Source organism: Miniopterus schreibersii, assembly GCF_964146895.1.
Source record: "Miniopterus schreibersii genome assembly, chromosome: 4".
NCBI classification, from domain to species: Eukaryota; Metazoa; Chordata; class Mammalia; order Chiroptera; family Miniopteridae; genus Miniopterus; species Miniopterus schreibersii.
In genome coordinates this window covers 70,914,785-70,931,508 of record NC_138105.1, presented here as the reverse complement: position 1 = coordinate 70,931,508, position 16,724 = coordinate 70,914,785, and the positions used below count along the sequence as shown (strand labels likewise).

Here is a 16,724-nt window from a genome sequence, read left to right as displayed (position 1 = left end):
GCGGATGCCCGGTCGCTGGCGCGCTCGCGAGACTCCTATTGGCTAAAGTTCGCGACAGGGCCCGGGGCTCGCCCAGAGAGGCCGCCAATTGGCCAAGGCGAGCGGTCCTGCCAGTCTCCTGCAGAATGTTCAGTGTCAATCCCGGGGTGAGAGGGCGGGGTGGAGGCGCAGCTTGCTGCCTGGCGGACCGGGCGGGGCGGCCGAGCCTGGCGGGCGGCCGCCTCGCGCTCGGAGGATCAGGAGGCTGTCCAGGCGGGCGCCCGCCCAGCCCCGTGCACGCCGCAGTCCCCCGCCCCCGTTCAGTGCGGCAGCGGCTGCAGGCCAGCCAAGGTTGGCTCCGCGGTCCCCGCTCCCCCGGCGCAGTCGCTGTCCACCTGCCAGCGGGGGAGGGGCGCGGCGGCGCCGCGGGTCAGAGGTCGCCGGGCCGCGGACCGTCGTCATTCATAAGGCCAGGCTCTGGATAGCAGCAGCAGTCCCGGAGGTGGGGCTGGGGCTCGTGGAGGATGCTGGTCCTCCGGAGCAAAGGGTGGTTGGGAGGGGGCCCTCAGTGTCCATCCGGTTGCTGGGCACCCACATTGGGCTCGTGCCACTCGTTAAATACATTACTTCTCACCACAGTCCTGTTAGGCAGGTACTATTATCACTCCCATTTTACAAATGAGGAGTCTGGGGCAGAGACTTAACATGTCCTGCCTTCAGGGTACCCTTTTTATACACACACAACCTGAGGGCGGTCAGGATTTACCACTGCCACACTACTGACATTTGGGCCTGTTCTTCTTTGCTGGGAGGACTGTCTTGTGCACTGTAGCCCCCCCCCCCGCCCAGTTTAGCATCACTCCCAGTTTCTCTACCTGCTGGATGCCAGTAGAATCTCCTCCACCACCAGATGTGACAACTGAAACCATCTCGACATTGCTAAATGTGCCCTGGGGGGCAAAATTGCCCCCAGTTGAGAGACACTGAAGCAGAGGAAAGCCCAAACAGGAGATGGTCGGAGCTGCAGGGGAGTGGATGAGCCAGCTCTCCTTGACTTGGAGGGGTTTAGGGGGTCTTTTGGCTACAAGCCAGCCGACTTACTGCTCTGCCTGTAGATTTGTACAGCCTGCATCCTACCCAGCTGCTGTCTGTACCCATGTTCCTAGGTCGACCATAGTCTCAGGGAGAGAAGAGTTGGGGCTCTTATGTGAATTATGGGGAAATGGCTACCAGCCAAATCACTCCAACTCTGGCTGTGGGGTTACAAAGAAAAGTTAAGTAAAATTTAATAAAAATGTTGCTGTGTCCTTGGAGTACAATGTTTATTTCTTCCTGTAGGTCAAGGTCAACATATGAAAAAAAATCGCTAGTTGGTTATGCTCTACAACAGCTTCATTGCTTGTTTCAACAAATAAAAACCCCTTCCCTAATCTCAGCCTGGATTACAACTATACAACCAATTAGGGACTAGGGCAAGAAGATGAGCAAGGAGACAAGGGGCAGTCAACCCACTGGCCAGGGCAAGAGGTCCTCCACCCATGTTCCAAGGAAAGATGGACAAAGCTGCCTCAGTCCACCCAAGACAAAAGCAGAAACAATCAGTCTAGATGAAATGCATTTTTAGATCAGCCAAACATATTTAATATAAAAACTCTTTAATATACAAACTGTAATCACCAACAGCATCCACTTAGCAGCGAAGGGATGGGGAACATGACACAGTATGGCAGGGGGAGGGAGGTTTTCAGGGTCCCTACTGTTTCCCATGCCTACAATCACTCTGTAGTCTGTGAGAGCATAAAGTCTTAGCAGAGGGGCCCTGATGCCGACATAGATGGACAGAGCACGGCAGGCTGCTCCAATATGCGATCTCCGCACAGTGGCAGCCTCCAGGGAAATCCAGATCGTTAGGAGGTAACAAGAAGGTGGTTGTGACTGAGAGGAGAGTCAACCATCATTCCTCAGCATCCTGCTGATCATACTTTTGGGAACAGGGTTTTCCAGGGGTTGCTGGGTTGAAAAGACCTAAAAAACATTCTGGGAAAAGGACAGAAATTGTGACCGAGTCCACCTTCTATCCCAGATTCCTTGTGACTCCAGAAAGCTGGGTGGATCTACTCAGATGTTTGGGAAGGGAAAGGAATGACAGAGCCTTTGGCCCAATAGGGCTGGAACCACTGACCAAGAAAGCCTCAAGGCAGGACAGAGAGGTCTGTGGGAAGAACTGTGGGTCAATGGTACTTAAATGGGAGCATGGGAGCACAATGGCCTATATGTGGAGGAGAGAAAGGACACAAGTTAGAATTAAGAACTGAAGTACCTGCTTTTTATAGGCCTGGACAGTAAAGGTGAGATAATTCTTCTGGGCTGAGGCTGGGAGACCTGAGGCCCGATCTTTCCTCAGGGACAAGTTTGACAGGCCTGAATGTAGTTGATGGCCCCAAAGTCTTCCAGATGGCCCCCATAGGACTCTCCAGGAGGCCCAACTGCCCCCTCCAGATATGTTAGGAGACTGGCCATAGTCCTAGCTGGGCCCAGGTAGGGTCTGGAGTTCCCCAGTTAGATGCAGTCCATGGAGTTCTCGGGGAGGAGGCCAGGGATGCAGCCAGGGAGCCCCAAGCCCTTGACAGGGGTATAGTTGATGGGGAGATTGCAGCTTAGGGTGGGATCCTGGTTCTCTATGGCTTCCAGCCTGTCCGTGTTGTTGTCCCAGTTAATGTGGAAACGGGTCACTCGGGGATTCGAGGCCAAGATGTTCCGTTGGAGCTGAGGCAGGAAGAGAAATGTCAACTGTCAGCATGCCCTCCCATTACTCCCACAAAGCCAGGGCACCCGCAGTCCCTCACCCCAAGCCCATGAAGAGCAGACCTTGCTTATTCCATCACCAACAATATGTGTGGGACTCCAGGGAATGCCTGTGCACCATGCTTTAGTGCCAGGATCTATCTAATCTTAATTCTGTGAGGCATGCTTCTGAGTAACAAAGACCTCTCTTTCTCGGCACTACTTGAAAACTTTAAGTGACCTTGGCCCCTGATTCCAATGACTCAACTCCCCCCAAATGTAAAGGAGCCAGCTAATCTACAGCACAGAGCGTAGAGACCCCACCTGAGAGAAGTCTGGCTTTGGGGGCGGGTTCTCCCGCAACTCTGGGTCAGGGTACTCATTGTTGACGTAATAGCCCACGCGGATGAACTCCTGCCCATGGTAGGTGCAGGTGATGAGGACCACGGTCACACCTATGGCGTCGCTCTCAGGGATGAGGGATGGGTTGGGAGCATCGGCCTAGGGAAAACACATCCTGGGCCTTAGCACCGACTGCTGAGTTCAATGTTAATGAATCAACAATAATACTAATTGAGGTATTTAAACATACCTAAAACAAGGTTATGTATTGATTGGTTGACAAAAATGTGACATGCAGGAACCTAACCCTGTATTTCCTATAGGGCCATGGTTCAGTATTCACTAATTCACTGTTCACAACAGCTTTACAGACCATAACTCCTATGAGTAATGAGGATCACCTGTGAATCAGTGGTTCGTGGTAACTAGTCATGACAGAGGTGGAGGAAAGGGAGGTGTCTGAAGTACCTTTGAGAAGTCAGATAGTTCTTGAGAGCAGGGTGAGGATCTGAACCTGAGTTTTTGACCACTAAACCATGCTGTATGCTTTTGGGTAGAAGAGGATATGTTTCTAGGTGTCAAAGCCTAAGGCCTCCTTTTTTACCTGAAAGACGAACATGTGTCTCCCTGCTGGGACAGGGCCGACCAGCACCGAGTCTAGGATTTGATCAAACTCCTCACTCTCAGCTGAGCCAACATAAATGATCTTCCACTCCAGGTCTGCAAGGACACAGGTTGTTAAAGGAATTGAAATAACTTGACAGCAAGAAGGCATGGAAAGGGTCTTCTCATGTTAGCTTTGGACAGATCCTTAATATGGTGAAAGATTCTCACCACCACCTGACATCCCCTGGGCACTAAGTGCCAGGCACTGTAGTCCTGAACACCGGAGTGGGCAGAAAGCTCTTCCAGTGGGAGTGCGAAATTTCTCCTGTGGACCTAGCTTTGCCAGGCGACCTTGACTCTGCACCTCCAGGGAAACTTGGGCCTCTCAGAGCCTGAGAGCAAACCGTATGGCAGAGGCTGAATTAAGACCCACGTGATGGAGGCGTGCTGAGAGGGGAACGGCAGGAGTTGGGCCATTTCAGGGCCCTGCCCACTGGGTACTGGGATAGGAAGCAGCATCCTCTTTCACACACAGGGACCGGTGCCACCAAACTGAGTAGATCCCTCGACAACTGGGGCAGGGCAGCAGATTCCAATACAGCAGGGCAGCCAGCCGGCAGGAGGGGGAAGATGAGGCTGCTGGGGGAGCCAGTCCCCAGGTCTTCCAGATCCAGCACCAAGTCATGCCTGTTTATGGCACTGGAGTAATCGATGACTCAATCAAAAAAAGTGGCATCATAAGGTGATCCTCTTAACTCCAACTCTCTTGCATCTGATATAGTAGAGGGGACCCCATCTCTGAGTATGTTCTGGCGAAATTACAGGAAAAGTGCTTAAGGAGACCCTGCCCATCAATCACAGGAAATTCCCAGTGACCACTGCCTCTTGCAAGAGGTCCAAGTATATCAGGGGCAAGGTCACGTTAGTACAGGGAAGCTTGGCAGGAGGCCCGAAACTTATTTTAGGTTCTCTGAAATTACACAACCTACCACTCCAGCAACTGGGGTAGTTTCACAAGCTGTGATTTTCACAGGAAGCAAATGCTCTTGGAAGCTGCCCTGTTCCTTGGTCCAGTGTCCTGCAAGTGCATCCAATTTCGGAAGTACACTGATGCTGGGCCACAATTACGGAGATTGGTCACCTGAGCCCCAAGCTCTTCCTCAATACACTGGTTTCCTGTCCCTTTGCAGTTTTAGCAGGCCTACTCAGGAATTGTATCAGGTTTGAGATATAGTGACCCTCCCCCCACCTCCGGGCTCACGGGAGTTGAAACTCTAGTATCTGTAGTATTTGTAGGGAGGATTAAATTTATTGATTTTAATTTTTTTGTTAATCCTTACTAGAGGATATTTTTACTTTTTCTTTTTAGAAAGTGAAAGGGAGAGGGAAAGACACAAAGAGAGAAACATCGATGTGAGAGAGACACATCGACTGGATGCTTCCCTCATGCCCCCTCCCCCCCAACTGGGGTGGGGATGGAGCCTGCAACCCAGGTACATGCCCTTGACAGGAATCGAACCAGGGATCCTCTAGTCCTCAGGCTAGCACTCTAACCACTGAGCCAAACCGGCCAGGGCTTATTGATTTTTTGTTTTTGTTACAAGTAGTGACATGAATAGACATAACATGTTTGGAAAGAACAGAAAACCAGCTAGCTACTCTCACCTTTCCCACACAGGTCTAGATTTTGGTATCTTTCCTCCTAGCCTCTCCCCCCTTCACAAGTTGGAATCACATACGTGTGCATTTAAGTAATGAGCTGGGGAAGGGGAGATAAAAAGAAGACTGAAATAGAGCAGGCTCGGGGTACACCACAGGCACTTGATATTCAATGCTGTTAGCAAAACCTAAACAAAGACTGGGTAGGTGCTGACAGGAAGAGAAAACACACTGCATGGGTGGCCAGGCAAGTGGGCCACAGTAGATCCCTCACTACCAGAGAAATTAAGCAGAGAATTAATGGGGGACCAAAGAAATACTGGCTCAAGAGTTGGAGGAGCTGATAAAATCATTTAGAGAAGACAAAAGATAAGGACCTACAAATCGGGATCGTCTTGAAGTGTTTTAAGCTGAAGCATAGTTAAGTGGCTTCGTTTTTTAATATAACCCCTCTTTAGAATTATATATGGAATATCAGCCACCAATTTAGCACAAGCTCACTCCTATTAAATACAGGACACTATTATATACATGTAACATGGTACTTAACCTTCGGAGCAATTTCAAAGATAACTCGACTGCATTACATTTTGTCTTTATACCCTAACTTTATGATCTAACCACTGCACAAGATGCTTCTCCACTATGTATGAAAACAAAACCAAAACCAACAGCATGATAAAAGATAAGTGTTGTTGAAATTACTGAGGAACCTGTTTCCTGACTTTAAAAGAAAAGTATCTATTCGGCCTTTTTCTGTTTGTCATATTATTTTTGTTCATAATCATACAGATGAACCTTGGCCTGACCACAACTGTGGGTCAGATCATCTGACCCCATGACTTATACAAGCAGTGCCTGCTGAATTTCTCAACTAAAGGGGGGCAAATCTAATGTGTTAAATGTGGACCCATGTTTTGGAAGCATGTATTTCCAGATGTTGAGGACAAAAGAGAGCAAAAGGGGTTTGGAGTCCTTGGGAAATGAGGTCAGCTGACTGACTGGGGTTTAGGTGTCTTGTCAGATTTGCAGTTGCTACTGTCGAGGTAACAAGACTGAGATTTCCCCAGGATCTGAGACTTCTAAAGTCTGGCCCACTCCATCTTTTGGGAGGCAGGCAATAATCAAATTCTTTCTGTTCTGTGGGAAGAGGCAGGAAGCAAGCTGACAGGTTAGAGCTTCAGAGAGCCCTAAGGGTAAGAACCAGAGTCTGGATTTCCAGGCCAGAGTTTGCTTTCCAACTTGAGTTTCTCTGGGCAAAAGCTTTATTGTCAGGGTATAATTAATAATAGTACCCACTTCGCTCTCTTTTGAGAGTCCTGATACGGAAATAAATTCTATGACCAGTTCTATTTATGTTCCACTTCTAAAATAGAGGATGCATTTTTTCTCTCCCAGGTTTTAGCAAAAATAAAGAACCATGGACTCAGAACTCAGAACTCAGGCCCTAGTGTCAATAATTCTACCAACTAGCTATGTGACCTTGGAGAAGTCATTCTGTTTCTATTAAAATATGACCAGCAGGTTGACTTTGGACCTCAACTCTGATTCTATAAAGAGGTTAAAGTAACAGGGCAGGGGCTTCCTAGAAATAAAAGTACTATGTAATGACCAGACAACCACTTTTAAATGCAAGGAGTACTAACAGGCTAATTAAAACCTGATCTCTTGCCATCTGGGAACTGTGAATCCCTTAACCTATTACCTCCTTACATCTCCTCCTGGCTTTGAAATTAAATCTTATTCCATAGTGACATTCTACACTTAATTTATTTACACCCTGCCTTGTTACAGAAAGGATTTAACTGGACTTATTCTATAGTTAGCCACAAGTAGATGAGACAACTTAAAAAGAAAAACCAGGGAGAGGCTGATCCATTGGCCCAGCCCAAGCACACCAACATCTCCAATTGTATCAATCCTAAGCTAATGTATGTGGCTGGTTTTGCAAGCAGCCTACCCTGGCTTCACAAATCTCCACCTCCTCAGCTGCTGCCTCTTCTCTTTTAAACCACCAAGTGGAGAAGTGGTGTGATGGAGGTACAGTCGTACCTCAGAGATACTGTGGGTTCAGTTCCACCCCACCACAATAAAGTGAGTAGTGATCCTTTTCCTGGTGAGAGTCTTACCTTCAATTTGTAAAAAACATAACATCTGTGAAGTGCAATAAAACGGAGATATGCCTGTATTTCCTCCTGAAAGTGGTGTCAAGACTCCCTGGATGACCTTAACATTTTTACAGACCTTATGTCACAAAGATGAATAAGTACATCTGTGAAAGCACCTTGGAAAAGATGCCCAAAAGGTTGTGACCTCCCAGCTGATTGTTAGAAGCTGGATACCAACATGGCTCAGCCCAGCCCACCTAACCCTCCAAACTAGGTGAGACCATCAAAAGTACTAAAAGAATTGTGGCAGTAGATCAGATGGAACCTAGTTGGCAAACAGTGGGAACTGGCTAATGCTTGCCTGGCTAGCCCATTCTTCAAATGTGGGTGTTCATTGAAGCCCACAGTCAGGGAAGAGAGAAGAATGAGAGCTGGGGAGACCAAGTTATCTTCAAAGACTGAAGCTGGAAGCCAGGCCATGCCTCTCCAGGTAGAGCTCAAAAGTAAAGGGTTAGAGCCAGGTCCTAGGGTATGTGCTTTGGGATAGAAAACAAGAAAATATAAGCAGGTTGGGGATTACTGTGTAACAAATGGGGAGATGGGGATGAGTGAGGTCTTGCCGCAGTGGTAAGGGTCTTTCTTCACAGGGAAAAGGGGTGGTAGGAGGGGTTCCACTGGGAAAATTGGAAGGGAGCTTGGAGAGATGGCTAAGGTTTCCATAGGGGAAATGGGAGGGTGCTGGGAACTGGAGTCTCCCTAGGAAAAAAGTGAGGTAGGGGGATGGGTGGGGAAGACTGAGTGGCTGTAACGTTAATATAAAAAACCTTCTCTACAGAAATATAAGATGGGGTGGCTGAGGGTCTCCACAGGTTAAAGAATAGCGGCTGAGCAGGTCTCCACATAGAAAATGGGAGCACAGGAGCTCCACAGGAAAAAGTGTTTTAGGGGGGAGGATGATGAGGTCTCCACCGTGTAAAATAGGAATATCAGTGGGGAAGGGGTAAGGTAGGCAGTGATGTGGGGGTAGGAGATAGCCTCCACGCGGAGGTTGGGGCTGGAGGAGAGGGAGGGGGTGAAATCGTAATCTGGGGAGCTATTTCACGGGGGAGGTCGAGGTCGGCCGCGAGGGTCTCTACGGGAAAGTGGGGTTGGCCAGGTGACCCGGGGGGAGGGGGGCAGTGTCCACACAGGCCCAGCCTCACCGTCCGCCAGAGCCTCATTGCACTCGAAGCTGATCTCGAACCGGAAGGGGCTGTGGAAAGGGCTCGGATTCTCCAGCACAGCCACGTTCAGCACCGATACCTTGGCCATCCCCTCGTCCGGCCGTGGCTGGGGCCGAGCCCACGTCTGAGTCCTATGGGGTCAGCGGAACAGCGTTAGCCACCGAACCTCCAGCTTCTGTCCGCGTACTGAAGTGCGTATACCGTCCGCGCGCCTCCTTCAAATAGCCGGCAGCACCCTCCGACCAATCACCGTAAACGCTCCCGGGCGGCGTGAGCACCCCCTTAGCCAATCCTGGAGCGCCCGGCGGTGCGCGCCGAGACTCCCCGGACCAATCGTCGGAGCTCCCTCTCCAGGCTGTACAAGGGAGGCCGCACCACCTCTTGGCTTCTTTGGGTTTCCGCGGGGAACCAATCCCCAGCGTCTCAGACTTAAATATCGAAGGCAGGTGTAGCCGCAGTCAGAGCGCGGGGTTCCTGTCGACCAATCCCGAGGGTTCCCGCACCGCTGTGGCCCGCCCTTCGCCTAGCCCTTCCGGGAGACTCATCCCAGGGGGAGCAGCGCCGCCAACTGCCGAGCGGTGGCGCGCGACGCTCGCTTAAGAGGGCGGAAAGGGCGGTGCTCGAGTCCGCGGTGATTGGCAGATTCTGTGAGAGATTATTGGCTGAGTTAGCCTCAGGGGGCGGGAGGAAAGGAAGACTTGGCTGGGAATTCGTGGGAAAGAAGCGGAAGTCGGCCGCTGGCGCTGTTGAGTTGGTGTGAAGACAAAGGAGGGGTGTTTGCAGTTTTGGCAACGGTCAGCAGGTGAGAGTTAACGGGAGCTTCTCGGAGGGGTCCTTGGCCCTTCAGGCCCAGCAGCCGCAGAGTCCGTTGTGAAAGTTGTGAACGTTTGACTCACCCCTGAGGGGAGATGGAGCGGCAGTAACGCGGCGATGGGACCCGGGCTCTGGCTGTCTACACGGTTCGAATCCCGCCCTCGGTTCCTCCAGGGCCGCTGGGAGGTGTGTCAGGTCGACCACGCTGTAAATAAACGTTCGAGCCTGATCACTGCCACTCAGCTCTCTAGGCCACGTTTCCCCGCATATTTCACGGGGCCGTGAAAATACACTGACGTGACTCGTGACTTCATAATAATTCTATAAACTTATCTCCAACCACACTCCTGGGCAGGCCACCGTTGCCCCCTGCCAGGAAGACTCCTGGTGCCTCCGCACCCACTCTTTCTGCTCCCACCCGCGACCAGTGGAAAAATAACTCAGTCCCACATACTTAGTTTTACATTTATCTAGCAACCACGTTAAAAATACTGAGCTCAGTGGTTAGAGTGTCGGCCTACCGAAGGGTCCCGGGTTCGATCCCAGTCAAGGGCATGTACCTGGGTTGCAGGTTCATCCCTGGCCCCAGGCAAGTGCAGGAGGCAACCAATGGATGACATATCGATGTTTCTCCCCCTCCCCCTCGTGCCCCCTCCCTTCCCCCCCCTTCCTTCCTCTCTTCAATTCTCTAAAAATCAATGGAAAAATATTCTTAGGTGAGGATTTAAAAAAAGCAGGTGAAATTAATATGTTGTATTTAATCCAGTATAACCACAATATTTCAACATGTGGAGAGTATAAAAAATACAAATGAGATAGCTTACATTCTTATAGTCTGCAACAAGTCTGTGAAATTCCATTCTTTTTATGCTTACTCCTACATTTTCATCAGAAAGAGTTGGTCTGGCTTTAAGTTTCATAACATTTATAGCTGAAAATGTAGATTCTCATACCCAAGCCTTCCCAACATAAAGTTTTCCATGAGCTCAATTGCATATTGGTTTTTAAATTGAAATGTTAATTGATTAAAATTAAGTGACATGACATGAAAGCATAGATTAGACTGACAAAAGTCAGAGGGATGGAGGAGGAGAGATTAACCAAGGAATTTATATGAATATGTGCACAACCCAAGGACATGGACAATGGTGTGGAGAGGGACTGGGGAGGGGTATGGGATGGGGTGGAATGGGTCATTGGGGAGAAAAAAGGACATTTGTAATATTTAAAAAAAAAAAATTAAGTGACATGGAAAGTTCTGTTTCACAATGGCAATAGCTATATGCAGGTGCTCATGAGCCCCTGTCACAAGTAGCTACCTTATTATTGGACAGCTCAGGTCTGAAATTGAACTAGTCACTCTCCTGCTTATAATATGAATGATTTTCTGTTTTTTTCAATATGAGAACACAATACCTCCCCGCCCGCTTCACTTTTCACGGTTTCCTGCCTCAACCTTGGTCCCAAAATATTAAATGGAAAATTCCAGAAATAAACAATTCATATGTTTTATTTTTTTGTTAATATAAAGCAACATATTTTTATTCATTCTCTGTAAAATCTACATCATAAATTTAGACCTCATCTAGCCACATACTCAAGGAAACAATTCATGTTTTAAATTGTGCACTGTTCTTAGTATCATGATGAAAAATGAAATCTTGCTCTGGCTGGTGTGGCTCAGTTGGGTGTCAACTTGTGCACCGAAGGGTTGCTGATTTGATTTTGGTCAGGGCACATTCCGGGGTTGCTGGCTCAATCCCCAGTAGGGGGTGTGCATGAGGCAGTAGATCTATGTTGCACTTTCACATCGATATTTCTCTCTTCCCCCTTTCTTTCTCTCTAAAATCAATAAAAACAGCCCCACCTGGTTTTTCTCAGTGGTTAGAGCATCGGCCCACTGATTGAAAGGTCCCGGGTTCAATTCCAGCCAGGGGCACATACCTTGGTTGCAGGCTTGATCCCCACCCCTGTCAGGCTGAGTGCAGGAGGCAACCAATCAATGTGTCTCCCTCCCTTCCACTCTGAAAAGCAATGGGAAAAAATATCCTCAGGTGAGGATTAAAAAAATTGATAATAAATGAAATAAAAACATGAAAAACAAACATGCAATGCCTGACTTTAGTCAGGGGCATTGACCTCTTTTTCCTTAGATTGTCAAATTTAAAAATGGCAGCAGCCAACACAACAATAGCCATCTGTTGTGAATGAATCAAAATTACACCCTTTTTTGTCAGCTCAACAAAAATATATTTTTTGGTGTGCTGTAGAATTTTTGTAATTAGTTTATGTGTGCCATGAGATGAAAAATGTTGAAAATAATTGACCTAGCGTATCAGAGAGAGATCCCTCCATTCACATAACTTTTATTACAGTAATTGTTATAATTGTTCTATTTTATTATTATTATTAATTTCTGACTGTGCCTAATTTATAAATTAAACTTTATCACTGGCATGTATGTATAGGAAATAACAGTATATATAGGTTTTATACTATTCACAGTTTTAAGCATCTGCTGGGGTTCTTGGAAATCTCCTCCTTCAGTAAAGGGGCACTACTGTATTGTTTTTAAGACTCTATATGTTTTGTTTCCACAACCCACAAGCCCCAGCTTCAGTCCAGCCAAATTGACCCTCTCTGTTCCATAAAAATCTGACATAGCACTTCCAGCTCAGAGCCTCTAACTAGATTCTCTTCTCCCTGTTCTTGGGGTGGCTGGTGCCTTCTTGTCATTTGTTTCTCTGTTTAAATGTTTTCTCCTCAGAGAAACCTTTCCAAGGGTCCCCTGGACAGTGTTCATACTTAGAGTGTAAGCCTGAATATCACTGATCCAAGCTACCAGCATTTCTCTCTTTTTTTAATTGATTTTAGAGAGAGGGGAAAGGAGAGGGATAGAGAGACAGAATCATCGATGAGAGAGAAACACCATCCATCGGCTGCCTCCTGCAGGCTCCCTTCTGGAGAGTGAGTCTGAAACCCGAGAATTGAACAGTGACTTCCTGGTTCATAGGTCGATGCTCACCCACTGAGCCACCCCTGCCAGGCTAAGCTACTAGCAGTTCTTATCCAGCCAACTCTGTGGCCTCTCTAGAGTCTTAAGGCCACATAATGGTAGGTATATTTTTGTATCTACATGCCACATTAAAATATTTTTTTTGCATTTTAAAAAAATGGAAAGATTTTTTTTTCATCTTTGAAATTACTTGGCTACAAGAAAATTCACATTTGTAATGTCTGTGATTTCTTCGCAATCGTTGGGCCTACATGGACATTTTTGTGACGCAAGAAAATCTAATTTTCAAATTATTTCCAAATGTAATTTGAGTGCTTATGAATACTAAGTGTAATGATGAATGAAGTTGCCATTTTGTTACATTTTCTAGATGTTTAATTAAACATCTGTTCATTCCGACTTTGTAGTTTTCTTTTTTCACTGTGAAATTTTCCTCTATCCCTAGTCCCAACCTTTTCATAGCCTCCGAAAAGCTCATCAGCTTGGTGGTGCTGATAAAGAAAATGGCTCCACCCTGCTGGGGGTGGCTCAGCAATTGAGCATCAACCTAGGATCCAGGAGATCTTGGTTCAATTCCTAGTCAGGGCACATGCTCAGGTTGCGGGCTCGATCCCCAGTTGGGGGCATGCAGGAGGCAGCTGATCAATGACTCTCTCATCACTGATGTTCAACTCTCTCCCTTCCTCTCTCTGAATCAATAAAGATATATTTAAAAAGAAGGGAGGGAGGGACGGAAGGAGGGAGAGAGGGAGAAAATGGCTCCATACAGCTGGCTGAATAATCCTCACTTGTAAACCAGATCATGTCATTTCTCTACTTAAAACCTTCAGAGCTTGTCGTACTTAGAATGAAACCTAAGATCTTTACTATAGCTTAGGCGGCCCTGCGTGGTGGCCTCAGCTGACCTCTTCAGGCCTCATCTACCAGTCTCCCTCTTGTCACCACTTTCAAGCCCTTCTAGCTTTATTTTCTGTCTTTCAACACAATAAGCTTATTCCAGCTGCAGGGCTTTGCACTTGCTGTTCCTTCTGTCTGGAACTGCTTCCTTCAGATGATTGTATGGTTGTCTCATTCTCATCTTTACGGTTAAGTCAAATGTCCCTCTCAAGCCTTCCTGGACCACCCTAGTGAAAGCAGCCCTTCCTTACTCACAGCACCCTGCTTCATTATCTTAGTAGCGCTCAGAATCTGTGCTTAGACTGGTTCTGAGTTGTGCTTGTTATTGCTTATCATCCCTTAGGAGACTGAAAGCTGGTTGTGGGCAGAGATCTCACCTGCCTCACGTTGACCTCTCAATGTATTTTTGGAGATTGGCATAGGGCCTCACACAAAGTCTTCAGTAGATTAAAAAGAAAAAGAAGAAATCCATATAAAGGATATAAAGGGCTTAGCATAGTACCTGGAATGTGAAAAACAATAAACATGAACTGTTAGTAATAATAAGCAGATAAGTCTTCATTTTTATGTAATATTTCAGGTGCACACACTTGAGAAACTATAAGAAGTGTTAAAACAAAATACACTTTTACTCATTATGTAGCTTAAGAAGTAAAACATTAGAGATGCAGTTGAAAAGCCCCTGCCTCAAACCTACTCCTTTCCCCTTTTCCTCCAGTGTAACTACAACCCTGGATTTGGTGTTTATTTTTCTGTGCATGTTGTATATCTTTATATGCATGTGTCTTTAAATAATATATAGTATTGTATGTCATGATCTACAATTTTACATAAATGATATAAATGCAGAAAAGAGTTAACCTAACAGGCCTGAAACTGCTGTTCTTAGAAAGGCTCATTGGCAATGTGGGCCCTTGGCTGATGTCTAAGAACTTGAATTTTAGGAGGGTTCCTACTAGTCTCTAAGTGATGAGTGGCTTGTGGTGCCTAAACTATTTGTACAGTGTGGTTTCTGTTAAACACCTGCTTTCTTTCTGGAGCCTGGAATTTTAGTACTTAATCAGCCCCCAGTAAATACCTTAGCACTCAGTCTCTAATGAGCTTCCCTGGTAGACAATGTTTCACACAAGTTGTCACAGCTCTGCTTCAGGAACTAAGTGTGTCCCATGTGACTCCAACTGGAGAGAACTCTTGGGAGCTTGCACCTAGTTTCCTCCAGACGTCACCCCATGTGCCTTTTCCCTTGGCTGATTTTGCTTTGCGTCCTTTCACTGTAAGAAATCATAGCCACATGTACAAACTATATGCTAAATCCTGTGAGTCTTCCTAGAGAATCATTGATCCTGGCGGTGATCTTGGGGAAACTTGACACAGTATCATACTGGATATATCCTGACAGGGCTGGATCTAGAGTAAGGCAAGCAAGGCACATAGGGCACCAAATTTCACATGCTCACTCCCGGGGTCACTTAAGTGTCCAACCTGTACTTGCATGATCTTGAGGGTGAGTGCCTCCTAAAATTTCCACCCTAGACACATCACTTGCTTCACTCTAGTCCCCGTCCTACCTTTTTTCGTCCAATTAATGCTTTTGGGATTTATCTGTGCTGATACATGTATGTAGCTCTTATTCATTTATTTTCACTGCTAGAAAGCTGTGCTGTCTAATGTAGCCACTAGCCACATGCAGCTGAAAAATTTATTTTCCCAGTCACATTAGCCACATTTCATATGTTTATTATTATTTTAAATAAATAATTGATTTCAGAGAGAGGGGAAGGGAGAGGGAGAAAGAGATAGAAACACCAATATGAGAAAGTTATTGATCACTGCCTCCTGCATGCCCCCTACTGAGGATCGAGTCCGTAACAGGGCATGTGCCCTGACTGGGAATCAAACCTTGACCTCCTGATTAGCAGATTGATGCTCAACCACTGAGCAACACCAGCCGGGCCACATTTCATATGTTTAATAGGCACCTGTGGCTAGTGGCTACTGCATTGGACAGCATGTATAGAGAACAATTCCATGATCATAAAAAGACTTCTTGGACAGTGTTTATGTACCCATTCACCAGCTTTCTACTATTGCACACAGTGTTACACTTTCATTGCTGTATATGTCTCCTTGTGTACACATGCAAGGGTTTCTCTAGGATACATACCTAGGAGTTGAATTGCTGGCTTATGGGTTATGGGAGTATTCACCTTTACTAAATATCGACAATTTGGTCTTTAAAATGATCACCCCAGTTCTCACTTTCACCAGCAGTGTTGTGATTGCTCATTGTCCTTATAAACACTTGGTATTATCAGACTTTTACATTTTTATCCTTTGGATGGATGTGAATTAGTGGTTTCAGTTTGCATTACCTGGATTATTAGTGAGGTTGAGCTATTTTCATATATTTATTGATTGTTTGCCTTCTGTTAATTGCCTGTTCATATTGCCAATTTTTCTGCTGGGTTGTCTTCATCTAACTCAGTTCAGGAGTTCTCACATCTGAGATTTGCCTTTTCATTTCTATGGTGACTTTTTATGTTTAGAATTTATTATTATTATTATTATTATTAATTATTTTAATGTCATCAGAATTATCAATCTATATATATTTTGGTTTTTTGTGCTTTGCTTAATAAATTTTACCCTGAGGTCAATAAGGTATCCTACTGTGTTTTCTTCTGGAAGTATTACTTTCATATTTAGCTTTAAAAAAAAATATCTGCCAGGACTTTATTTTTATTTTTTCACATGGATAACCAATTGTTCCAGTTCTATTTATTGAGTAATCCAGTGGTTCTCAAAATGTGATCTTCTGGAGATCCCCAAGAGCCTTTTAGGGGACCCAGGAGATAAACTGTTTTCATAATTATTTAAAGGAATTATTTGCCTTTCTCATTTGTGCTGTGTTGTCATGTGCATTATTGGTATATAAAAGCAATGGTGAGTAAAACTGTTGGCACCTTAGCAGGAATCAATACAGTGTCACCATGCTAGCAATAGTTGTTATTGTATTCTTCACCCCCACACACTCAATATTAAACAAAATACTTCCACTTAAGAATGTCTTTGAAGCAGCAGTGAAAAGTAGTAATTGTGTTAAAGCTTTAGCCCTGCAGCAGGTCTTTTTAATATTCTGTGTGGTGGAATGGGAAGTTTGCATACAGCACTTCTATTGCATGCTGAAGAATGATGGTAGTTTAGGTAATATACTTGTACAATTGTTTGAGTTGAGATAAAACTGGCGACTTTTTTTTTTAATGGAACACTATTTTTACTTGAAAGAATGACAGACTA

The 16,724-nt window shown here is 46.0% G+C and overlaps 1 protein-coding gene across 1 annotated transcript; it reads right to left on the bottom strand.

The window, feature by feature from the left end:
* Positions 1-1,574: 1,574 nt before the first annotated feature.
* ASF1B (anti-silencing function 1B histone chaperone) lies at positions 1,575-9,177 on the bottom strand. The gene is made up of 4 exons (XM_081136695.1): positions 8,681-9,177; positions 3,710-3,825; positions 3,088-3,264; positions 1,575-2,745 (listed from the first exon to the last, which is right to left on the bottom strand). The coding sequence occupies exons 1-4, from the start codon at positions 8,787-8,789 to the stop codon at positions 2,539-2,541; spliced, it is 609 nt and encodes a 202-aa protein (XP_080992821.1). The 5' UTR covers positions 8,790-9,177; the 3' UTR covers positions 1,575-2,538.
* Positions 9,178-16,724: the final 7,547 nt, after the last annotated feature.